This window comes from Rhea pennata, chromosome 2 (genome assembly GCF_028389875.1).
Source record: "Rhea pennata isolate bPtePen1 chromosome 2, bPtePen1.pri, whole genome shotgun sequence".
Classification (NCBI taxonomy): domain Eukaryota; kingdom Metazoa; phylum Chordata; class Aves; order Rheiformes; family Rheidae; genus Rhea; species Rhea pennata.
In genome coordinates, this window is record NC_084664.1 from 84835046 (window position 1) to 84862245 (window position 27200).

General features: G+C 36.7%; 1 protein-coding gene across 2 annotated transcripts in view; it reads right to left on the reverse strand.

The window, feature by feature from the left end:
- Positions 1-2194: 2194 nt before the first annotated feature.
- The window catches only part of CDH9 (cadherin 9), a 68624-nt gene continuing 43618 nt past the window's right edge, over positions 2195-27200 (reverse strand). The window contains exons 3-11 of one of the 2 annotated variants that reach the window (XM_062568005.1): positions 25701-25820; positions 23891-24058; positions 19831-20018; positions 17749-18002; positions 16232-16368; positions 14706-14827; positions 5809-5926; positions 5469-5720; positions 2195-2682 (exon numbers count right to left, since the gene is read on the reverse strand). In XM_062568005.1, coding sequence (XP_062423989.1) covers positions 2195-2682; positions 5469-5720; positions 5809-5926; positions 14706-14827; positions 16232-16368; positions 17749-18002; positions 19831-20018; positions 23891-24058; positions 25701-25820 — 1847 coding nt within the window. The remainder of the gene's footprint in view (positions 2683-5468; positions 5721-5808; positions 5927-14705; positions 14828-16231; positions 16369-17748; positions 18003-19830; positions 20019-23890; positions 24059-25700; positions 25821-27200) is intronic. The other variant, XM_062568006.1, reaches the window with a different exon arrangement.

Below are 27200 nucleotides of genomic sequence, written 5' to 3' on the forward strand. Positions count from 1 at the left end.
TTTATGCTTGTTATTTTGCTTTGTTTGTGCTGGTGATGTCTTTTGCATGCAACATACTGTTGCAGACTTGAAACACAGCTCACAGTGAACTACTTAGGCATCTGCTTGGAAACGTCCTCAGAAATTTCCATGTTGGAAATTTTGAGATGTATTCTTGGGTCTGGGAGGAGATAAGCTAAATAATTGTAAAGGTAAGTATTTGAGAGGAAAAAAAAATCTGAAAGACAATGTAGTAGAGAGGAAAATATTAGGGGGAAATGTGTTCCTATGTGTGGGGGAAGTGACCTTGTATTAAGACCTCTTTATTAACTTTTTAACAAGAGGAGAGCACAACTGTAGCCCCATTAGATTATCTTTTAGGTAGAAGTAGTAAGATTGGTTAATGTACATCAGCAAAACAAGTAGGAATGTAAACAGTAGAGGAGTTTTGAAGTCCTGTCTCCCAGATTTTGGCTTCTTTTGTGTGGGATTCTCTCTTTTGTCAAAATTCTGGACGTCAGTACAATGACAAATATTACCTCACCTGTGCAAAATATAGAAAGTACATATTTATGAAAAAGTGCAGCTATTTTGAAGTTTTGAAAATTATCATAATGAACAAGTGCTATGTGCTTGCAATACTTGTTTGTTTGTTTGTTTTTAAGAATTCTGACAAGTAGCACAAACTTGAGAGTCCGTTTTAAGTTTCTTTTTAAAACAGTCTGGATATTAACCAAGTAATCTAGACAAAACTTTTAAATATGATTATTTTGGATAGCTATATACATGTATTTTCCGTAAGGTCATTATGAAAGAAAGAGTGCTCTGAATAGTATCGTTGATCCTGTACTGATGGTTTCTTTGATTCTTTTTCTGATATTTTGGAGGGGTTGTTGTTTTTAACAAAGGTGGTTAAACATTGTAACTTTCAGTTCTCTCACAGGTCTATCACTCTTAACTTATGTGATAAAGGAAAATGTACATTGCTTAAAACCCGATTGTGTAGTCAAGCAAATAGATTTTAAACAGAAATATGTACTTGATTCTTGCCATTAATACATTTAAATACATTCAAATGTATTGCATATACATTTAGGGAGTTTTTTGGAGGAAAAGAACATTAAAGTTTTAAATAAAATATTAGCTGGACCGCTTTTTGTTGCTAAGCTCACTTTGATTTAAAAAGAAGCTATCAGTAACAAAGGACTGATTTGCCTAATTGCATTAAAAAACAAAAAAATGAAACTAGAATACAACAGAAATCTTTTGATTGTTGATGTTTGGTTACTTATTTTAAATTTTGTATTATAAAATTATTTTGTATCTACCAGAATAAACTTTTGTGATTCCTTAAATCCCAGGACGTATCTTTTAAAATCTCTCATTAGTCAACTGCTCATAAAAGAAAGTACGTGTGGAGAGTTTCACAATTAAACTATATTGTTATGCCATATATTAATACAAATCGCAACTCAGATTGCATTAATTTATAATCACTTTCTCAAAATCATTTTTTTCTACACTTCATTCTCATCACAGAGAATTCTATCCATATTGTTCTAGAACATGCATTTCAACCACAAATCCAGTCTAAGGAGATACATTTGAAAATGAACTGATTTGTGCAATGAATTGCACAACAAATATTTTCTTGTTGTTCAAAAAGATTGGACAGATCCTTGTGATTAGCAAAGTATGTAAGTAGTCTTTTTATAAATACTAATTTATTTCATAAAAATACAAAAATATAAATATACATATATAAAAATATCATGATGAATCAACACACAGACATTCTTTAACTCAATAAATATGGCAGTAATATTAATCTTTTTTTAAGTATACTTTTGAGATTATGTTACAATGCAGGTGTACCATGTCCCAGCTAGTAGGAAAGGTAATGCAAAGCTATTAAAAAAAAAAAAAAAAAAAAAAAAAAAGTTTCCATCTCATTATTAAAGGCACAAAAAGCCTTTTATTGTATTTTTATTTTCAATGAAAACCTTTCTTCATAGATTTTCAGGCAGGGTGAATTATAGATTTTTAAAAATCTAAATCATTCATATTCATTCACGCTGACTTATTGATTAAGCAAACCCTTACTAAGACAACACCTATTTTTTGTATTTTTTTCCCCAAGTAAGAGAGTAGGCCACTTTATCTAGTAACATAGACATTAATTCCACTAACACTGACCAGGTCACAGATTATTTTCTCAGTCTCGGTCGCTTTCCTCTCCACCATACATATCTGCTAGTTTTTTAAACCGAGGTCCCCAGTCACTGAGGTAATCATAATCTTGGTTGCCATCCGTGGTAAGTGATTCCAAGGAGCTGAGTGAATTTGCTATGGAATCATTTCCTTCATAGGCATACGTTGCTAATGAATCATAAGGAGGTGCACTTGGGTCTAAATCATTTTCCTTTAGCCTTCGATGAATAAAATCTTGGATGTCAATGTTTTCCCAAAGAGGTGCAGTCCGTCTTATCTGAAATATGGTTTCTGGGATGACATCTCTTCTCATTTTACTTTCCTCCCTCGCTTCTGGATTTCTTAGAGTGCCGATGTCAAAAGCCTGGGTATCTTCTTCCCCACCTCCCTCATCGTTGTAGGTCACAATGTTATCCCGAACATCGTCCTTTGAGATAATCAAGGGCTCTTTCTTCCTCTGTCTCTTGAGGGCTGCAAACAAGACAACTAATACTGAAATGAAACAAAAGATGAATAAACAGGTGAGTTGTTAGCGGTGAAATAAAGGATCGAATATTTTACATTATATGTGGTTCCTGAAAAGTTTTAAGGCTGAGATAGAGTTTAATGGAAAAATGACAAAAACTAGCTCCAAGTTAAAATGAAAGGAGAAATTATTAATTATTTATAGCAGTCAGAACATCTATTCTTTTATGGCTATGGGACTAATAATTAACATATTATGGATTTGATATGGATATACATTTTACTATTAAGCTGAAGTTGAAAAGCAGAGAAAATAAATTGTCCTACTAATGATTGATTTCGATTTAGTTTTGTGCAGTGCCGCCTTCTTGGCAGTCTGCAAGGGTAATTTTATCACAAGTAGTTGTATTTCCTTTGCAGAAGTAGTTCATGCTTTTGAAAGCTAGTGTTTTAGGTACTCCTAAGTGCCTAATTCAGTTTTCAAAATGGGAGCCACAAGTTTTTCTGAAAATAAGAATCTGAAAGCTTTTAGTTTTGATGACTACAGGAACTGAAATCCAATCTCTGCTGCTGTTTCTTTTTAAAAACATGATCCCCCTAGTTTAAAAAACGTTAGTTGAATAACTCTTCCTTTTGGAGAGGCAGGTATTGAAGCTGAAGTGAGCCTCTACAGAGGGACATGAAAAACTAGTGTTAAGATTTGTAAATACATTCTGGTACATAAATGCTATTGATTTCAGTAGCAATTCAATGCTTAAATGTGTTTAAGAACTTGAGCCTAACTTCAGTATCTGGAGTAAAGAGTGGAGGCCATCAAAATCATCTGTGGATGAGGCATAATGGCAGATGCCAAGTTATACTTAAATGCGTTACAACAGTGCTAAGCACTTGTGCTCAGTCTTAGGAGCAAAGTTTTTTACCCTAAATAACTTGAGTGCTGGTGAATCAAAGGTAAGAATGGGTGTGCTGAGGAGAGAGAGATGAACTGAGATCTTCCGCATACAATGCTGTGAATGTAAAGGCTATTCTGTATTATTTGTGATTTTGTAAGTGCACAGGCCCATTCTTTTGAAGCTTTTCTAGCACTGGATGAGTAATAACCCACTCAAGTATATTTAAGACCTTCCTTATGAAAGAATAGCAGCAACTGTGAGGTTAGATCACTAAAAAGTTGTTACAAAAAATGTCTTTCACAGCCAGGTATGTAACATATCTGTCTTACTCTGCATGTGGTGACACCAGTCTACTCTACTAACACACTTCATCCCTCTGGACTGTAATTAAATAGAGCACTGAGATCCACCCCAACTGTACACCAGCTATTCTGTTTAGCCCCTCTTCAGCCATGTACCACTCTGGCTTTGGCTATGCCTACAGCACTAAATAAATCAGGGTCTCGACCCCGAGGCAAAGAAGAACAAGGTGGTCTCATTTGTTTTGCATAGTGCACCGGTCCCTGAGTTTGTTCTCAGTCTCATGCAGTATTGCTGTGGTCCTAAGGCATAATTATGATTTTTTTTTAAAAAAAAAAAAAAAAGTTCTGCCTATAAAACTTTGCAGCCCATCAGGGTGATGTTTTTATAATAGGAGAGCATAGGTAATAGTTTTATGGTACATGTCTCGTGCTCTGTGTTGTGGCATGAAAGAGGGCTTTGAAGTCACAGACCCTGCTGCAGTGCAGTTAAGAACTGTGTAAGGCAGAGAGCCACACGTGGCACAAGGTGAGCTGTAAAGCCCACTGGCAGTGGTGCCCTGCAAATGCTGCTCCTCAGACTGTGCCTATGTGTCGTCCTGAGGGATCTGGGTTCGTTCAGACCAAAAGCACACCTGGGAGGCGTTTGAACCTCAACTGTGTGGGCAACCAGCTCAAGTTCCCTTCTTTCCCTATGTGGCACAGTATAGATGTTGTTCCAGTGTGTTGTCCTGCTCTTCTAACTCCCTCTGTGGTCCTTTGAATATTTACTATGGGTAATCTGAGTCCAGCTGATCTTGCTAACAGTCTAAAAACTGAAAAAAGTGTTCTCCTTAGAAATACATTAACTGATACGTGAATGCTTGTCACTGCCCCCTTGGTGAGCTTTTTGCTGGGACATGTGGGAAGAGAAAGATTAACTACAAGATTTGACGGGAAAGTAGGGAGGGCAGACTCTTCAAGGAGTTGCTTTTCCAGTAATGTGAGTTGCAATTTTTATGACCTTAAAGCCAGGTTATCTGCTAGCATTTATTCTGGGTCTTTCATCTAACCCCTCATCTTTCTAGTGGTTCTGCTCCCCAACCATCCATCACACTTCTGTGCTCACACTTTATGCAGTCAGCTGAGCTCTCTACCACTTGTGAGCATTTGAATGTTTCTCTGCTATGCTTTTCAGCTAAATATTTCCTGAGAATAAAAATTACAAATGATTCATGATTAAATAGCTAGTATAATTGATCATCTTTTAATTACTGATAAATGTACCATGCAGCTTCAGAAGTATGATTTTAAAGTCCTAGATTTAAATGAAGCTCTGTCTGTAATGTACAATATTACTCATATGAGCGTGATGGCTAAAACTGGTCCTAGGTTTTCAGTTTTAACACTACTTTTCACATTTTTGTGATTAGTAATAATGACAAACAGCCTATAATTAACTTCTCTGCCACCACTCTGCCAGCTCCTCTCCCACTTTAGAAAACAGTCGGGATTAAAAAAAAAAATAGCTACAAAATATTTTTCTGTAGTGTCACAGCAATAAAGAGTTGGAGAATATCAGGAGTCTAGAAGTGACCAGCGCTTTGCCTAGGTGATTAAACACCTCGTCGAAGGCGCTTACCTAGCAGGATAACGATGCAGAGGAGGATGGCAATCAGCGCCCCTGTGCTGAGGCCAGCCGGGAGGAGCAGGGCCTCGGCGTTGCAGGACTGCATGTTGCCCCGGCTGTCGCAGGCGCACACGCGAATGGTCAGCGTGCCCGTGCTGCTCTGGATCGGGTAGTCGTTGTCGAATATTATGACTGGCAAGAGATAGGTACTCATCTTGCTGCGGCTGTATCCGTTTCTTCTAGTCAAAATCCCTGCTGTGTTATCTAGAATGGAAAAGTCAAATAAATGAATGCTAGGGAATGAAGCTATATGTGGCGTGAGGCAGAGGAGAGGATATTGATCAGCCATTACCTTTGTTGTCGATGATGGAGAAGTTTGGATGAACAGCAAATTCTGGCACCAACTCAAAGAAAAATTTGTGTCCTCGAGGAGGCTCATCCTTGTCAACTGCACTCACAGTCTGTATCAGCTATAAGAAAGACAATGTTCAAGGAATTTTAGAAGCCTTGTTTGTATGAAATAAGCCCTCTGCTTTTCAAGTACAGTAAAAATCCACTGAAGTTCTGGCTGAAGGCACAAACTGATGTCCTAAGCCAAATGTTCTCCCCGTAAACATAGGAGAGAGTACAGTAAAAAATGTGTTATTTTATTGTTTAAACACATAACAGAGGACAAAAAAAAGGGCCCAGTCCTCACTGCAAGACAGCCATCTGCTTTGATTTGTAGTCAGTGTCTTGCAGTGGTGCAGACACAACTGCCCTTCTGAATAAGCCATAAATCTTCTGTGGCCTTATATAGTGAAGACACAGAGTTGGGTATAAACCAGATGTTAAATGGGTGTAATTCCCAATCCACCTCATCTGCTCCTGGCAGTAAATTGGGATATTTCACTGACAGAATGCTCAGCTGTCCTGAGGTAGTAAAGGGAGATATTTTACATTCTCCTCAAGGAAAACCTCTGCTTGTGGAGCTTTATAGCTGCCCTAAAAAGGGCTGTCAGCTCAAGCTGGGAGAGAATGATAATAGCACCAGCCTAGGTTTAGAGTAGAGTGGATTAAAAAAGACAGGCCTTAGCAGTAATTCTAAGTTGGGCAGTCTTCCCTGTTACATGCATAAAAATGTGTGCAAATCCATACCTGTGTGCGTATCTCTATACGCCCACTAAGAGTTTGTTCTTTTTTTTCTGATAATTTTTAGTCACTGTTAGAGGCTGAAGAAAAATAGTTGCAGAATTGAGGAAGGAAAAGCTAGCCAGGAATAGCTGTAGGTTATGAAATGACTTGCAAGTTAACATGTGCTACTACATGAGTAGTAGTAACTTCAGGGTGCAATGAGACAGACTGCTATGTCCTTTGCATTCCCTAAGAGGTATCTCACTGGAGAGCGACCCATACTCTACCTTGGCTTGTTATTTGAGTCTTATCAGAAGATAACAAAGCTTAGTGGTATGAGAATGACAGCAAGCTTCCCTTTAGGAACCTGCAACTCAATATGACCCAAAAGAGAAGTTCTTACAGTGCCTAATCATAGAAAAGTGCTCACCAGTCAGACTTGTTTCCTGGAAGCTGTGGGGGGAACCAATGCCTGCCTTGAGGTTTCTAACCTCAAGCATATCAGTATCCTAAAATCCCAGCGACATCAAAGGTACTTGTTATCAAAGGCTTACTTTGCTGCTTATTTGTCTGATGTTTCCATGACACGTGTAGCATGAGTTCTCCAAGGAAAATAGCAATTGACAAATAACATTAATATGACTGTTAAGCTTTGCAGCAATTAGGAATGGCTAAGGAATAACTTTTTCTCATGTAGTTATCTGAACACCAGTTTGAGTGGGGCTGGAGGATACAGTTAGATTTTTGGAGGTATTCAGCATCTCTCAAGACAGAATACTCTATTGGACAAACATATAGGGCCTACACAAATACCAAAATGTTCTCAGGAGCCAGAAACCTGCTGTTGCTAGTGCTATACTCCAAGATGAATAAAAACCAACAGTAAAGAAAGTCCCAATTTGATTCATTCACTTCTTAGGAGTTCTTTCTAAAATAATTGCAAGAGCTAGAGCTCTTCTACCTTCCCCTCCACTTTCTTTCTTTTTTTTTTTTTTTTTTTTCCCGAAGATATATTCTTCAATAGCCTGTTGTCGGTGAGGAACTTGAAATAGAATTTGCAAATATCAGCCTTGTACATGAGGAAGAGACCATGCTGAAAGCAGGACTATGCTGTTTTTGTAAGTGTGATTAGAATCATAACTACCTATTAAGTTCTCTTCATTTTTTAAAGCATATGATGATCAGGGCACTTGAGGAAATTTTTTAATCCATTTAGCAAGTTCCCAAGGTTACCAGAATCATTGTTTATGGCCAAGCAGCCTGCTTAGTATGTCACTCATGCTCTGTTTATACCAACATTTTTCAAATGTCACATTGTTCTTCTCTTTGTTCCAACATCCCTTTCATAGTGGCTGTGTATGGACTAAGATCAAGATGGTGCTTCAACTTAGTCTTCTGTTGTTTAATGTGAAAATGTAATATTACTACAATAAAGCATTCTAATGATAGAAGTAAAATACCAAAGTAGCATGAGAAATTTTTTTTGTCATATTTTTGAAAGTTTGAAAAGATGAGGAGAGAGAGTAAAAGCACCAGATATAAGAGAGAAAATTAAAATATGTGATAATATTTGTGCAATTACTTGCTGAAAAATTCAAGGAGAGAATATCCTGATAGTACATGTATATACCAGAAATTACAGTTAAGTATCGTGGGGCTTTTTGAGATGTATCAGTAGGATGTTTGTAGGAGCTGGATTTGATTCCCTTCATGTGCAAATCACATGGAGGAGACAATTGTGCCAGGCATAGAGGAACCTAATTACGCTGAAAACTTATTGTTGAGTGTAAGGCTGGGGGAAAAAAAAATAAAAAAAAAAGTTATTACCTGCTCTAGCTATTGGCTGCATAAATTGACAACCAGCTGTTCTTCCACCAGGAAGGATGGAAGAATAAAAGAACAATGAGAAAGGGAGATTGCAGGCGAATTTTTCCAAATGATGAATAGGTGAAAGGAAATTAGAAAGATTATCTAATTAAGTTTTTTTTCAGCTATGCAACTGTAAATAAAAGAGATAATGTTAATGATAATCACTGTAGAAATTAAAGAGATGTAGCTATTTTTGAATATAGCAGATTTAAGAGTAAATCTAATGTTGTTTTGTGTACTTTTTGTAATTTCTTGTTGGTAATGCATTCTTCTTCCCTTTTGAAGCAGTTCTGGACATTGAGTTATGATCACTCTTCACCAAGATTTCAGAGAAAGATCTCTGGCACTGCAAGATTTATGAGGGAAGAGTTATTTCAAGAAAATGACTTTTACTCTAATATGATTCAAGCATATCAGACTTAGAGGAAAAAATATACTATTTTTTTTTCTTCTTCTATAACTTCCCATGTGACTGGACTCAATTTGGAAAATGAAGCATTGCTGTTATTTCTTTTGTGCTCTGTGTATGTGTGTGTGTGTGTGTGTGTGTCCGCGCACGCGCATGTGCACACACACACACGTACATGTTCTTCTGTGTGTGTGTGTTTGAAGAAATAACATTTTTATTGCTCTTTATTTATTTGTTTATTGCTCACACACTATATCTGTAGTGGATTTTATAGTGCAAACTCAAATTCTTCGTGGTCACTTATCTTTGAGGATACTGAAAATTCAAGCTTAAGCTTTGCCATAAAGCTTTCTCTTTTATACTCAGGATGAAGTAGTTTTATAGTCTGGCAGTATGGGGGGAGTTGTGAATGAGAAATTATTCCCCTTGAAGTTGGAGGATTTTTTTTTCATGGTAGGGCCAGGGATTCCATTAAAGGGTTTGTGCCTATTTCCCAGTGGCATCCATACATTTTGGATATAATACTATTTTGTCTTTTTCTCCAGACTGCTGTGTTCTTAAACCATGACTTACGCTGCAGTCAAACGTGATTTTAGGTTATTTATATTCATATTTATATTCACCTCTGAAAAAGTAATCTGGAACAGTGAGAAGTATGATGTTCACTGATTTCTGTGCATAGGGCTGCCTTGCAGACAGATTCCCTCTATATTTCTGGTACCTCCCTAGGTATAGCCTGTACTCTTTATTTTTATTTATTTATTTTTTTAACACTTTGAAAGACAGGAAGTGGGTAAGAGCTAATTGGGGGCATTTTGAAATAAAAAGGGTCCTTGAGCACTTCAGAGCATGTCCTTGCTCTTCCTGAGACTGTGCTTCTGGGCAAGGTGGGATGCACAGCTAGGAATCCTGAGTCATGGGCTCAGCCTTGGGCTTGCCCTGAAAGCAAGCATAGGGATCATTAAGGTAAAGTTAAGCTGACAGGGTATCTTTAACAGTATTGAGATGAGCATTAGTTAGCCCCTTTTTATGTGAGCTTTTCAGCCTGCACCAGATTGGTATGTCTTGTGTACGAATCATAGCCGCATCTGGACTCCAGGATATACATTTTAATGATGCAGTAACATGCTTTAGAGGTGTTCTTAAAACGTTTGTTGAAGAAAGTGGAAAAGATGAGGACTATGGGAGGACAGACAGAATAGATTTTCAGGTTAAAATTTTCTTCTAATAAATCAAAATTTTAGACAATCAGACTATCCCCAAGGCATTGCTTTTCAAGCTATGCTGCTTTTCAAGACATCAGCCAGCATAATTAATCATTAGTATCTATTTTTTAAAACTTTTTTTTTTCAAATTCCTTCTTTTATCATTCACTTTACATAAGACAGTGAAAAATAACTTTAAGGATTCTGTGCTGTTTTAGACAGTGTCTTTCGGAAGCTTTAAAAACAATGCAGTTGTCATACAGGATGAAATTTGCACGTCCCAGGTCGGAGAAGTAAGACCACTGGAGACTGACATTGTTGAGCAAGAGAAGCTTCACAGTAACAGCTGCTGAATTTTTGTTCTTCTTCAAGTATGGGATTATATACCTGCCTTGAGTTCATTTGAAGTGTTTGGGCTTTGATTCTTGTTATGTTATGTCCTTAGTTAAACCTGGATATTGTATAACACAGGACAATTTTTCAACTGTCATTTTCTCTAGCTTTGCCAGCTTCTGAGATGAAACTTAAGAAAATATCACTAGTCACTTGCAAAAGGAATGTTTGTGGTATTTTGTTGTTGGGTTTTGTTTGCTGCTTTTTTTAGAAGTGGTTTAGGAGGGAACAGAACAAATCTCAGATAGTGGAGCCGTGTCTTTGTCGTTTCTTGTGATTTACTGAGTTTGTTTTGTTCTGCAAATATTTTTTCAGTTAATCTAGGAGGACCCCCACACATACTTTATCTGTGATAAGCTATGTAAAGTATGTTACTGGAGAGCCTGTGCTTTTAACAATCATGAGTGTAGTTGTTAAGGGAGGCTATGGGGAGAAAGACAGGAGAGTACCTGTTTCTCTTTCCTCACTCCTTTTCCTACCCATGTGCTCAAGCAGGGCCAATCATTAAATATTCTTGAAAAAGATGCTAACATAGCACAGTGATAAGCTTCTGAAATGAAGATTTTGTAGCAGATTTGGAAGAGTGCCCTTCACTCTGCAAGTGAAGCAATAGTATGGTTTAAGGCCCTTCCCCTGCAGAGGCATTTTGAAGCCAGTTCAGCTGTAAATGGCTACCTGTCTTGCCATTTAGGAGGCTGACAGATCAAACATATTCAGGCATGATTCTAGCCTGTGTTGCTGTATGATGTTGGTTACAGAAAGCAACAGCAATTGCACTAGCGCCGTACGTGCAAACACAAATAGACCTTTGGTCTTGACGCATTGTGTCTTATGAAATGTTCTAAAATACCTGCTATTTAATGAAGTTTCATGCTTGCTGGTCAAACATAATATGTTTTTCACGTGTTAGCTTTGTTCCATACATATTTTGGCAGCTTTAAAGCAGGACTGAATGCTTACCAGAAGTTGGAAAAGTCTCCATTGAACTATAATTCCTACTTTAAGAGAGAAAAAGAGCATTAACGTGGGTCTCTCACCAAATGAAGTCAATAGGTGTCTACCTAGAAAAGGCAGCTATAATGTATAAACAATTTGAGACTGATTAACTAGAAATGGTCACATGAGGAATGTGATCTCTGGCTGCCCATTTTAAAATGGGAGTGTATGCAGAGTGGTGAAAAGGGAAATCTGCCAGCTTTCTGAATGGCAAAACAAAACTCCTATGTTCTGACATTTGGGAGCCTCTGAATGACAGGAAAGAATATAGCATCAAGAGGGGGAAAAAAAAGATTTTTTTTTTTTTTGATATTGTAGTTGATGGATGTTTAAATTAGCTGAACAGTTACCACCCAGCTTTTCACTTGATTCAGTCTCCTATTCAACTCAATCTTGCTCGTTTCCATGGAGAGGACTGATCCTCTAAAAAGTCCCAATTAATTCCCATGACAAGGGCATGAGAGAACTGGTACGAGCACCTTTCCCACTAAGAGTCCCTGGGGCTCTTGCTGGCCATTGAAGGATTAGGGATTTCTAAATTGTGTGAGGGGAAGGCTAGGTCGTATTCCTCTTTAGCCTGTGGATTAGCCGGTGGAACAGGGCTCACGGTGACAAATCTAATGCAGCTACTTATGTATCTCTAGTGATAATATTTCTCCCAAATTATATTGTTGTTTGGAGACGCAGGAGTGGAGGAGAAGAGGAGATAGTTTGTAGGGTTTTTCTCTCCAATGACCCTCCTAAGGCTATCTCAAAAAAACACAAATAGAGCCTCTAATATCTGCTGATGTTGAGAATGAGTAATGTAACTTGGCGGTGGAAAGCAATATTTGATCATTCTGACTGCTTCCTGGTGCGACTGAGATCTAGAGAGCAGTGTGATTAATAGCTGGTCCCGATTTAAAAAAAAAAAAAAAAAAAAAAAAAACTTTCAATAATTAACCAAATATATTTATCTTCTCAATGTGGCCCTCCTGCTGTGGGCACCAGAGGTAGAAGCACTACTGTGATGTGTCAAGAAGCAATTATGATACTAATAAGCCAGCTGCTTTAGCTGATCTCTAAAATAAGGAGGAATAGTACTAAAGGAAAACAACATGGTTTAATATCTTTTTGCTATTATTGGAAGACTGATAAACATGAGCATTATAGTGTACAGGCTATCCAGAACATAGCGTCTATGCCCAAAATGTTCAAGTTTGCATCTCTATATTATTTGCTATTCTTTTTAGGCATCAAAATAAAAATAGTGTCACTTATTGAAAGTTATTTGTTTCTGAAACTCTAAGCCAACTATGTGCCAGTGTCGAAATATGAATTCAGATTTTGAAGAATCCAGTTGTGAAAAAAAAATAGAAGAAAACCTGGATCTCCCATTCTTCTGCAGCTACAAGCACCACAAATTATGTATGACTATAACATGAGTAGGAATGAGAGCTGTAGGGAATTACACTTGATGTACACTCTCTTTGTAGTATTATATATTATATACTATATAGTGTTATTATAGATTTTTTCAGTTAGGTAAAATATTTCCTGGAATTACATTGATAGGCCAGATGGACGGGAGGTCTGTATAACATTAGACCTGTCTAGCTAACAGGTCTCTGTCATCTCTGTAATAAGAAATGTATAAAATTAACCAGAAGGATAAATGAAATGCTGTATATTGGATATTTCACGAAGCGTGCTGGACTACCTGGTTTTTAGGTGAAGGAAACTGACAAGTGATACACGTGGATTGAATTTGGTTCAAATACACAAGCAGAGTTGGGTTTGCTGGGTCACAATATTGCACATGATTAATTTTATTGGAACTTTCATTTGGAAAATTGTGGAACCTTTCTTCATATTATGCAATTAAAGTATAACATTCCTGCTATTGGTCATTATACTAAGATTTCCAGATTTATTTGTTTTCAATTTCATATCATGCAAAGAGATTTTCTTACATAGAGAGCAATTAGGTCACATGCCAGTTATTCAGTGTAAATGGCTAGAGTTATCTGAATGTACTCAAGCTAGAAAAGCAGGTTATAAATCATAAAACGAAACTATGAGGGTACAAAAAACAGAAGTTTGGGGAATAGCTTTGTTCATTCTGTAAGCCTTGAATTGTATACTTTATGTGATAATTTATATCACTGGTTAAGACACTATGTTCTGATCATAAACTATAGTTGTTTTGAGAAGAGCACCCTTGTCATTTTTCTGATGTTATAATTCTCTCTACTGTTTAAATTTAATGTATCACTGCATTTTGATACACATATTTCTCAGTATATGTCGTTTGCATGAAAAATAGTAAGACTCAGAGAAAAAAAATGGCTAGGAACCTTTTCAGAAGCCAATTGATTTCATTCAAGGTATCTTGTGCCTTTGTAACTCATTTGCCTAACTTCCAGATTTAACTGCACTGAATGAAAAATGAGTAGAGTTGAATGTAAATTCCATCGTTTCACTATCTCCTCTTTTTTTCCTCATTTGTATGTATGTGTGTGTGTATGTGTATATGTGTATATATTTATTATTATATATTACATATAAATTACATATTACATATAATATTACATATTATATGTACTACATATATATGTAACTTTTAAATAAGTTGTAAAACGTCATTTGAATTTCAACTGGCAGATTACACATACTTGCTCTTTTTGTAGTTCCACAGGACCTGAGGTCCCCCATCAACTTCAGGTGACATCCATGCTATTTTCAGTACAGAATTGCTGAGATAGTTTAGAAAGGGATACACATAACCTTTGCCTAAATTCAGCTCAAACCCAGACTGAATTTTAATTTACAGTCGAAACCAGTGCATTTTCTTTTAATTTTGTAGACTTTTTTTTCATATTAGCATAAGAAAGTATTTTCTTGCTTTTTTTTATACTTGAGGACATGACTGCATCATTTAAGGCTTGGGAAAAAAATCTAGAAGGGAACCGGATTATCTGATAATATAATTTTTTTGTGGCATTATGCGAGACAATTTCTGAAAAATATTTTCTGATATCGTTGGGGAAAAGAACCCACCTTAAACTAAGGTTTTGTATTGTATTATATTAGTGTCAAATCCTACATCCTTTTATCTCCTAAAACCTTCTTTGAATCAACAAGTAGTTTCAGTAGGAAAATAAATGCAGAAAATAAAGAGGAGGAGTTGGTTTTCATCCATTCAAATTATGATGCATTGAAGTCTTCACAGTATTCTAGGATAGTTTCGTTACAAGTTCTCTAGTGACATAAATATATATTTACCTGTCCTGCTTTTGCATTTTCACAAACAAATGTTTCATAGTATTTGGCAAATTCTGGTGCATGATCATTTATGTCTAAAATCCGGATGAAGACAGGTACCTGGCTACTTTGTTTAGGATTATCTGGAAAAAAGAAAATAATTCACAGTTCAATGTAAAGATTAACAATTTGTGGAAAGACCTGAAATTATCAAATATGTTTTTTTTTATATGTATCAGAAATGCTAATTTATCTTAATCATATTAAAATAACTGTTTAATTTTCTACAGGCATACATTTGATATGCTTAAGAGCCATACCTGTATTCAAAACAAGTTATTGTAGTACATTTATTTTGAAATAATGCAATGTCTGTTTTAATTGATTTTCATTAAAAACAGGCTACTGAGTTATTATTGATGTCTGACTTGTATTCCACACATCAGTGCAGTAAATGAGTCATTTCAAAGAGCTGTTTCCTGAGGTGGAGCTGTCAAGAGCAGCATTTACTGGTTCAAAGCAGAAAACCAGTTAAATTGTGTCAGTCAACTAAAAAATTAATAAAAATTGTCCCTTGTTGCCCCTTTGAATGTTAAAACAAAAATTGGATATGCATAGCTGTTATCATCAGTTATTCACAAACTCACCCTCCCGGGTCAAGCTGTAGCTGGAGATGAATCTTGCAGCAGAAATATTGAAAATGGAGACCATATTTGACAATACAATGAAAGAGTTTTGCATGAAGAAAAGATACCAGTCTTTCTGAAAATGGGTATATAATGTACCTCTATACCTCTATATAATGTACCAAACACCTCCCCCAGGCTTGTTAAGCTCATAGACACCTGGGGGGTCCATAAAGGAGCATGAAGAAAGTGATAAGAAGGAGAAGAGCTGTAAAAGCTGTTCCTGTAATCAGGGACACTCTCTGTTCCCCCTCTGATGCCCATTATTTGTTGCCTGGAAAGGAAAGGACAGGCAAGAGGCATCCAGATGTGCCCAGCAAAAGTGTCCCACAAAACAGTGAAGAATCTGAGTGAAAGACTCAGGGCCTGGGTCTCCTTCAGGCCTGGGGAGGAAGTAGTTTTCTCTAGTCTTGGCGTCAGCTGAAGCTGTTTCCCGAGTTAGGTTACAGCAGATTTAACTTAAATATTTCCTCCCTGGATTGAAAGGGTTGTTCTGACACTGTTTTATTTGTCCAGCCATGGCCTATTTTTGCCAAAGATTTCTCTTGAATAGAAGACTAAGTAGAGGATAAACTTGATATATCTCTCCTGCACTTAATTAATTTCTGGAAATTCTCAGGGAACCATTTCACTTGTCTAATACATCCTCTACACAGTTTTGTTGAGCCTGAGAATTTCAAACCATCTTTTCTCTGGTGGGCAAAAATATTCCTAAAGTAATAAGCTGAGCTTAAAGATACTTTGTCCATTGATAATATTTGAGTAAGGGCAAGGTTAATGAAACAAGATAAATCATGAATGCTGTAAATTTTTATATATTTAGTTAGTTAGTTCTAATGTTCTTCTTAAATAAATACTTACTTATTTCAGTTGCTATGACAGTAATATTGTGCCAGGGAGTTTCTTCACGGTCAAGTGTCTTGGAGATGAATAAGGATCCATTTCCTGAATAGATGTTGAATATTCTGTCAAGGTCAGTGTGTCGATCCACAGAATATCTGCCAAAATACAGTACAGTTGAGTGTCAATGTCTGCTCTTACCCTTTAGCTTGTAGGCACCTATAAAAATTTTCTAATTTTACCTGTGGTTAATAAGGGATGTTTTCCTAGCAAGTGCCTAAGCTTCCCTGCAAATGCTTAAGGAGAACAGCATGTTGCAAATTCTGAGAAACAGGTTTTAAAACCAGCGAAGGAGATGAAGGGAAAACCATTTATGTAGGCGGTTTATTAGAGGTTGATATTCAAAATCTTATTTTAGCTTATAATGTGAATTCCAGGATAGCAGTGGCTTAACTAGAAATGAACATCCTTAGATAGCATTTTCACAAGTTAATTGCTTTCTGGAGAGCTCAGCCATCAAAGGACACACATTTCAGATATAACTAAATATCACTTGAAAAACAGATACTTTTGTTATGTCATAGGGACCATCAAAATCACCAGAAAATCTTTGGATTATGTTGCTTTTTAAGATGGAAGTCCTTAAAATCAAATTTTATGACACTTTCCCTTGCTTAAAGATTTCCTATCAAGGAAAAGGTCATTTTTATAGGTGTTTTTGGATCTAGAGGTTAGTAATTGCCATCCATAAACAGATTTTTTTTATTATTATTATTATTTTTAACATAGATTACTTAAAAATGTTTTATTTCCTTTCCCCACTCATAGCTCCTTCTCCAAATAGTACTATTGCAGGTCATATCCATTTTTTTTCAGAAATGTAGAAACCAGGTTTCCTAATCAGTTGCATGGTGAATATACAAATTTCAGTGCTGTGTTTGTCACTGCAAATAATAATAGCAGATGGCTAACAATTACAGCAATTTCACAGCACTGAACATTTACCTCTAATTGTTATGACTTTCTCATAGTCATTTCTTATTTAGCATACTGTACAAATGGTGATCATTAAATAGTTAAGCTGTGGAACAGGGTAGGCAGTGTAATGTCTAGGGGGCTATTTTCCTCACTGGAACTGCGAAAGGTGCGATACAGAAGGCTGACTGCTATCAGCCAGCAGGGAGGTAAACACACGCTATTTGAGTATCTTACATCGGTCTGACTTTGTAAACAGGGCATAAAAGCATAATCTTGTGAAAGGTTTGGTGAAGGCGCTGGAACATGATGCGTGTTAAATGCTGACCCCTCCTTGCCTTTTACCTAGTGCCTACAGGCTCTCTTTCAGAAAGATCTCCTATGTTCTGTTAACAGTGTTTGTCATTACAAGCTCTCATAGACATTTCTCTACTTCACATTTTTTCAGTGACCCCTATGGGGATAGTTACACAAGTGCCTCACTCCTACATTGTGTACTTATCACATTTTGTGTGCAAGATTTGATCTACATCTAAATCACTTTATTTTGTGTGAGCACTTACTTTATTGCATTCTTGGTTATGTCCGGATCTTGTGCTACAACCTGCCCAATAATACTTCCTTCCCTGGCATCTTCATCTACTTCTATTAAATAAGAGGATCTGCTGAACACTGGAGGCTCATCTATGTCTTCCACAGAAATTTTGACCAGAGCTGTGTCTTTAAATGGCCCCAGCTGAAGAAAGCGAGGATCAGGATGAGTGTTGATTGCTTCCACTCTTAAGGTGTATAACATCTTGTTCTCAAAATCCAGCTGCTGGGGAGCAAATAATAAAAAAATGATGTCATTTTACAAGAAAAGTGAGTCAGTTTTATAGTACTGAACTAGAGGTCTAGGTATTTTAAGTGCAAAAGTTCTAAAATTTCATCCATCTTGGAAAGGATGCAGTACATTAGGGCTCGTTCTAGGCGTAGGAAAATTTGAGAATTTTACAGAACAACAAGCCAATTATTGGCCCTCTGCCTATTACTTGTTCAGATTCCTGGAAAATCAGATTTGCTGTTGCGGTAGGGATCAAGCTACAAAAAAGTATGAAGACTCTTTCCAGAGGTAGGAGTTACTCATAATCTTAATTTTCTCATCTCTATGGCAGTAACATGAAGTTATCCCAGCTCTTAAAGGTTCTCTGTGTGCACTTTCCTCTCTCCCTTACCATGTACTTTTGCCTATCAGGAGCAAAACAGACTTGCCCCTGGCCTGTCTTCCAGAGTGAGAAGAAAAACTTTGAACTCTATTTCCAATATATGTGACATTTACATTATAACCTCTGTATCCACACTTACCCACATGCCTAATACTTGCTACAGGGAAATTAACTCTCAAAAATTGGGGAAATGCCAGATTTAAGGTAGAGCTGTACAGAAACTGCAGAGCCTGTGATCCTTGATGATGACTGACACTGACATTCCGCTATCAGGAGAAACATTAACAAAACTGTCCTTTTCACTTTGAAGCTTGTGTCCCAACATGCATTTCTTTCCATTTCAGTAATACCAACTGTCAGTGTTTTCTAGGACATTATCCAGACGTCCATTTTTTTTTAGAGATGAGAAATAAAAAGTGTAGATTCCCCTTACCTGAATTACAGAAATTCCGTGTGAACTAGACATTCCAATTTTGGGGCAATGCTGTTTATTAACTAATCTGGATGATCCTTGAACTACTCAGGTTTATATAGATATATACATAAATGTACTTATACACCTATGCGTTCATAGATACACAGGTATACATGCACATACACACACATACTCAGGCACCTCTCCAAAAACAGATGTGTATAAATCTATATTTTATGTAAATACACATTTTTCATAACTGACAGCATAAGAATAGAACTGAGTATAGTGTTCATAGCAGATATTAACAGATGAAACTTCCTTATAGGATCCATTCTAACATTTAACATAAAGTAATTGTAACGGTAGTTCAGTAACACCATTACAGATTTTTTTAATAGTCTGAGCTCTAAGAAGCAATCAATAAATCAATTAGAGATGGTATTTTGAATTAAATTTCTGCCTATTCCTTTCCTCTTCGGGCCTCCGCTGACACGATATCTAGCAACTTAGGTTTCACCAAGGTTAGACTTAAACCAATAGAGTTTTTAGGTGTTGAAGGTTTGAGCCCAGTGTTCTGGATAAGAGACTCCTGCAGATTGCCAGACAGATTAGAGAGGAACAGGTTAACCTTAGAGGTATAAGTTCATCAAATTTAAACCTTCAGGCAAGCCTCTGACTTGTGTGAGCCTCGCTGCAGCAGTCAGCTGGTGAACCCCACTGAACTGAACTCCTCCAGGTTTTCACAGCCCCAATTCAGAGCTACGGTATGCGAGAGTATACACACCAAAAAGACAGCAGCCACTGAAATATTGCTTTATGTGAAGTGACATGCCAGGAAATTTCCCTCAAGACTTGAAAGTAACAGATATATGCTGAAGAAAGAGAAGAACAAAACTAATACAACAACTCCTTGGCAGCCTGACCTCTTGTGAGATTTACCCTCCCTTCCCCTGGAAAAAGATAAAATAGCCATAACACCTGGAGAGCTAAGTACATATAAAAGAGAGGGAGAAAAAATAAACCTTTTTGACAGTTATAATCCCTTCCTGTGTGTCCTTGTCAGTGATGATGTCAAACATGTCTGATCCATCCCCACTGGAGATGCTGTACTCAGTCTCCGCATTTTCACCCACATCGGGGTCATTGGCTTTAATTCTGCCAAGAGGAGTCCCAGGTGGTGCAGATTCAGGAGAGCTGAACTGGTAGGTGCCTGGAAGATTGAAATCAAGCATTTATTATTTTGAGGACCTTTGTTCCTCTGAGTAATAAACATCTTCAGTTTCACCTGGATTTTTTAAGTAACTTGGAGTTTGATACATTTTAAGAAAAAAATCCATTAGTCATCATAGTAAACTTTAAAACATGTTCAGAGCTGATTGACAAACTGTCAAAAATTTTTCAAGTGATTCTTCAAAGCCATTTAGTACTGTGCTTTTAATGCTTCTCTTCCCCCCATCCCCCCCTTATTCTTCAGCCATAAGGAACACAAAAGCACAATAATATGATACTGATTCTAACATTGATTATTTAACAGTATAGGCTTTTTTTCCCCTTCTTCTCAATCCTCTAGAAAAGTTCCCAGATAAAAGTAGTAGGGGGGTGTTTGTTTTGTTTTCCCAAGACACCAGAGTTTTAGAAACCAACATGGATTTTGGAAGGAGGCTAAAATAGAATAGGATTTTTTTGCTCTCCTTTTAAATATGTATTCAAAAGTTTTAGGTATTTTATCTGAAAGTAATTCATTCAGCCGTTATTGGTAATACATACTGAAGAGTCATGGTAAAGAGCATTTGGATACATGTTCATGTTAATTGCTATAGTTAATTGAAATGCAGATACGTTCAGATTTTCTTTAATTTACTCTGCACATACTTTTTGTGCTCTTTTAATGGTTGGTTTCATTTAATGTTTTTATAATCAGGTTTTGCTAGAAAGAATTCTGATTACACAGACATTTTAATCTTGAATATGTGTATGAAAAGTGAATTTGTATGTATTTTCTGACAAGGTTTGCAATAAAATGTAATTAGAAAGACATGTTGTTGCAGAAAAGGAATTAATCACATGGTTTTATTGACCGGTTAAAACTTGGCAATGACGACCTTTCATCACTGGTAAGACTCAGTATGTTTCTAAATTAGTATTTTCAGTTATTTACTAGAAAGAAAATGTAAGATTTTTCTGATATTTTCAATATTTTACATTCCAGAACCCGATATTTATTTTCAGCTATTTACTCATGTTAATCAATATCAATTTACTGAGTGAAGCGGTAGCACTGGAAAAATATTGCAGAGGTCTGGACTGGACAAAACTGGCATCTGACAAGATGCACAATCCTTATTTGAATAGTGTGGAAAGGACCTGTATAAATTGCATTGACTCGTAGTGTAACACAGTCAAGTGTCTCTTTTGGAGCTGGCCCATTTCTTATATTTACATGTCTTTTGCTTTCTTTCAAGGCATTTAAATGGTCCCAAAGGATCCTTCTAAGTACAAGGACTACAGCAGACATTTGAGTGCTGAATGAGTCTCTATCCTCAATTGTATACTCTAAGTACAAAAGAGTGTCACTGGAAATACCCTATATTTATATAGATATGTAACAAAATGGAAGGTAATGCTTGATGCTAAATTGCATTTGCTGTTACAAATTCAAGGCTCTAAGTGAAAGCTCAGCAGTAGACTGTTCGGCTGCAATCCACACAGACTAAAATGCACGTTATTCCCTTGAAACAAGCTGAAAGTGGGGTGAAGGTTAGGATTCCTGAAAGCTAACCCTAAGTTTGAAGGCTTGCTCAAATTTGGGGGTGTGGCAGGGGAGCCAGCCCTACAGTGAGAGCAGATTTAATCACGCCACTTACGACTTCTTTCGGAAGAAATAACTACTATAAATGCTTTTGAAAGCATTACTTGTGGCACTGTGTGAGTGCTGCGCATATCTGGCATGCGAGATGGCTAGTTTGGCTTAGGGTCCAACTGAATTCCAAAAATGTAAGGTTTTCATTATGGTGCAGTTCTGAAGAGGCTTTTCCCCCACTGCCATTAAACCATTAAAAGACTCAGGCCTTATAGCTGGGTAAGGCCAAAGTGCCTTCCAGGACACAAAATAAAGCAGAAAATTAATTCATCCTCACTGCAGCCTGAACAGCTGATGCTTTGCACTGCAGACTGCTATTTTTCCTTTCTTCTGACACCTCTCAGAAACCAATCTTTAGTTCTTCTGTACTTTGGCATTAATTCCTTTTGCCCCCACTTTCAGTTTACCTTCTGCTCTGGGCCATACTTTGACTTACTGTTGCCTCACATGAGAGAAAAGGGAAGGTTATTGTATTCGGAAGGAGCAGACTCCCAGAACTACTTAGTCCTTTGAAGACATGCTCCAGTTCATAACTATCTGAGAAGAAATCAAAACCTCCAGATGTTTCTTTATGTTTGATTTACCAGGAAGTGTTGAAAACTGCTCTGCTGAGGAAGAAAGAAAGTAAGAGGGAAGAGTCATCAGCAACATGAAAATTACACCCCTGCATTTGTTCTGGAGCAGGTCATCTATGTATTTCAGTGAAGTTTAAAGTAGCAAGCTACAGAGAGTGTTTTGTGAGGCATTAAACTATGTGAATTTCTCTACAATTAAGGACCTAAACCAAAGGTTATTGAAATCTTCAGAACTTCCATAGACTTCACTGTTTTTCAGATCGAGCTTCAGCTAAACTTGAAAGAAGAGCAACAGAAGGAGCAAAGACTAAAGAGCCTGAGAAGCCAAAGTTATTTTGCAGTTCTGTGCATCTTTCATTTTTTATCTTTTATCTCTCTCTCTTTTTTGTTGTTTTTATTTTTAACTCAGCAGCCAAGCCTACAATGCAATACACTGAATTCTAATTTAAGTTCAAGGATTCCTATTTGCCAAAATATTATGGCTCCTGTAGTCAAACAGGAAATTTAGTTAAGAATTTGTGGCTTGAGTTTGCCATGTGAAGGTGACTCTCAGCAATTAAACTTTGACTATGAATTTAAATAACATTTTCTTTGCAAGATCCTCAGTACTGTTACTCCCCCTCTTTTCCAAAAAGCAATCTGTTACCATGAAAGGAGAAAAAAACATTACATGAAACTTAAAGAAAACCTCTCTTCCATACTTTCAGAGTTTTCTAATATTTTTAAAAATCTGTTCTAGGTTGATTTGCTTACGCTATCCTGATTGTACTTATTGCCACAGCACTGAAGTGCTTTTCAAGTTTCTTTAAGTCCAGGAGAGCATTTTCTAAATCAGTCTCATTTGTTCCATCCTTGGCAAATCTGTTAAAAGAGCCAGTCAGGTCCCCAATCAGTGCCAACAAGCAATTCAAATTTTATAATATGGACATTTTTCCAGCAGGTGCTGAACTGCGGCTGTAAATTTCTTATATCTACAGACTATCAAATAGTTACTGGACACTGATTGTAACAGCTCGGGATTGGTTTTAAACCAGTGGCTGAGGATGAAAGGATCTGTAGTACATTGTGAAGATTTCTCTATTGTGCAGCTTTCTGTCGTTTGCCAGTTTTTAGTCTACAGAGATACTTTTAAAAACCTTAATCATGTTTAATGTGGTCTAGATTATCAAAAGCATTCAACATCAAGAGCTGAACGCAGATTACAAGTACCTAAACCAAATGGTCAGATTTCCAGCAGAGCATACCACCCACCAACTCTGACTGTGCATGCTGGTAGGCTAGAAAATTTGGTGACTTGCTTGCTTGCCTAAATATGTGGGGCTGTCTTCAAAGACAGAACCCTAGATGTTATGAAATTTCTGTAATTACATCCCTGTAATTAGCCTAGGTTATTGTTACTGCTAACATTACTGTGAACAGAGGTGGGAAGTAAGTTTACTAATCCATGAAATAGTTTGCCTTTACAAAAAGGAGTCAGAAATTCCTGTTTGCCTTAATAATGCTGCAGCATAAACAGACACATCAGTGGGCTTATATTTATTAAAATGAATCAAAAAAAAAGAGAGAAAAGATTCCAGATGGTGACATGAAAAAAGTGATTTTAGAGAAATTCTTTGAAAAATAAAAGTACTGATAGATGTTCCATACTCTGTGGGAATCGAGGCGGATTGTCGTTGACATCTGTCAGTGTGATGTTCACTGTGGTGGTCCCTGATAGTCCTCCCATCTGGCCTCCCATATCTTTGGCCTGGATGACCACTTGATACTGTTCCCTGTTTTCTCTGCTCATGTCTGGTAAAGCAGTTTTGATTATGCCTTGGAGAAAAGAGACAGGGGAAGGATAAGGAGAAAAATAACCACACATTTTAATTAAATGGGTTTATGTAAGATATACTGTGCATAGCAAGCAAATACAATTTAAAGTATAGGGCTTTCAGTCTATTACTGATTTAATTTGACTTTAAGAAAAGAGAAAGAAATATAACAAAGACATTATTCGCTGTTTGTGATGTGCTAAATCGATGTAATTATTCTTTTGATGACAAATATATATAACTGTTGAATTAATGAAACTTTTCAGCTATTTTTCCTGACTATTATTTTAATAGCATACACAAACTCCAACCTTAGTGAGATTTTGGTATTCTGAATTCTGTCTTGTCTTGGATTCATTATTTCAGATTCTACTCGTAGGTCTATAGATTTTAATGATAAATGGGAGCCATAGCGATCATCTAGGGCTATAGATAATAAAATAACTGGATATTTTAAAATTAATGCTGGAAAATCACCTTTGGGTGTCTCCTCTACAAATAACAGTTCCATAAACATAACTTAAATGTCTCAGCAATTTATACAGCACACAGGAAGAACAGAGACCGCAGATGGGAAAGCCAAAAATCCTGTACCCTAAACAGAGAAGTGATCTCCACGCTTTTGTGATCCAGATCCCAGAAAATCTTGTCATGAAAGTAGACACTCACAGTTTTGCTTTGTTTTATTTTTAAGCAGTATTTCTATATGTAAAAAGGTGGTGGCTTTGTGAGATTCAAGTACTACTTAACACTTTAATCCTAGGCTAGTTCATATTAATACTGTAACTATGTAACTTTTATTATCCCTTTGACAACCCCTTGCTGAGTTTCACAAATAAATTATTTTTAAAGGAAATTAGATATCATAGTCATTATCCAAGCATGCCCATGAGATTGGGAGCTTCAGGGACCTTGGGTACCACTGAACTTAAATTTTAAATTCCCAAACCAGAATGATTTTGTTCATGTGCAGGAAGAGAAGTGTTAGGCAAAACAAGGTCATGCCTTCTAAATCTTACTTGTATTTCAGTGTCTGCTAACTTTTCTTTTCTGAACCGCAATTTTCAAAATTTTGAATATAGACAGCAAAGATTTACATAAATTCTTCATTTATTTGTCTGATTTTTATTGGTTTTCCTGCATAACAGTTTCAGGTGCTTCCATTAATTAAATCTTGCTTCAATACCAATGAGTGTTAGAACTAGAACATAGTTTCAAAAAACATCTTGACTTCAAAATTGCTAGTAATCAAGAATCTATTGCAGATGTTTATCAATATATAATTCAGTTGCCTTTGTGAATTTTTTTCTCCTTCTGATCTGAACTTGCTCAGCTCCCTTTTTTAAAATGAACAGATGAAACTCCCAGAAAATGGTGTAAACCAAACTTTTAATTACTTTCATGATTCTCTGAATCCTTTACAATATTCTACACCCTTGCTCAACTGTAGACTTTTACAATGAACTTTTGGGAGTACATTTCTTCTACAATAACTTTTTTGTTTTTTTACATGTCCGTGCTTCAACAATATAAGTCATTTCATGTCATAAATCTGCTGCAAAATTGGAATATAGTTAAAAGTGTCTTGATCCCAGCATACTATCTCTGTCATTGCAAAAAGTAGGACCACATGAGTTGCTAACCTGTTTCTGGATCCACTGAGAAATATGGCTGTCCTTGGAGGATGCTGTACACAATTTTGGCACTGTTTCCATAGTTGGCGTCGTCAGCATCTGTGGCTGTCACTTGAATAACAGGTGTACCTAAATGGATACCAGACAAGGGCTCAGTGGATTTTAAGACAGCTACTTAATATTAACCACAGAGGATTTTATTTCAGTAAAAAATTGAACAGCATCCACTGGAGGAATCCACTGTTATCCTCTCCAAACAAAATACTTCCTTCCCAAGCAAACAATAAATGACTAAAGCTAAAATCGTTATCACTTAAGCTCTGTGCTTCAGTTAAACAAGAATAAACGCATAGGGACTGGCACGTGTCTTTGAAACCCAGTGCAGCATTAGTTTTCTTCCTGTGATCAAACAGATTTAAAGATTGTTTCCTGGTAAAAACATGTCATCAGCTGACATTGTTCACTGAAGTTGTAGGTACCTTCTGTGTGAAAAGAATTAAGGTTAAGTCTGGTTTAATTGATAAATTGAAGCAAATTTCCCCATACTCATTTTCTCCCAGAATGGCAACCTCCAAATACCTAATGTCAGACTGAATAAAATATTTTTCCTTATCCTAAATAATTTTAAAGATGTTTTTAAAAAATAGCTCAGTTTTGCAGTCAGAAATGAAAGTTTGTTTTGTTTCTCTTGATCAAAATTATCCACTTATTTGGCAAATAATTTCAGGTCAACCACAACTACATTTTTTCAGTAAACATTTTTTTTGCATGAAAACAGCTCACTCAGGTCCTACATCACTATGAGGAGAATATAGGATATGCAGGATTAGGAGCATTGGGAGCCAATACTTTGGATGTAGCTTACAGATTAGAAGCAAATGCAAGCTTCTGTAAAGCCGCTCTTATGAGATTTATAAAAGGACAAAGCTATTCTCACAACCTTTTATTTCTAAGCAAATTTCAAGATGTCAAAATACATTTTGCTAAACAATCTAGAGCTGGCAAATGTCTGGATAAATGCAGACAGTCCAGCAGTTAGAATGCAAAGGTCCTTAGCTCCTTGCCATGGGGATATGGCTGATTAGCAAAGCTCTTTTCCTTATTTTTAAAGATTTTTTTCTTGTGTGTGTGTGTGTGTGTGTGTCTGTGTGTGTGTGTGTCTGTGTGTGTGTCTCATTTCCCTGGTGAACACTGTCCACTTATAGGAACATCGCTTCTTATCCCTGTTTTTCTTCACCTTCAGTCTCTCTAGATTGAAATTCACCCCGATAACTTGCAGCCACGCACCAGTCTAGACTATAAACCTGGAAGATACTTGTTCACCTGTGACTAATGGAATCGCAGAGCCTCGTGTATCATGTGTATGAAGGCATGAGGAAAGTAGAAATGCAGAGCAATCAAAATGAAAGAATTATGAGGTCAGGTGTTTTCATTAGGTCCTCTTAGATGCAGGTGTTTTCTCTTTGTAATACATCATACCAGCTTACACATAATACTTGTACCTGGCTA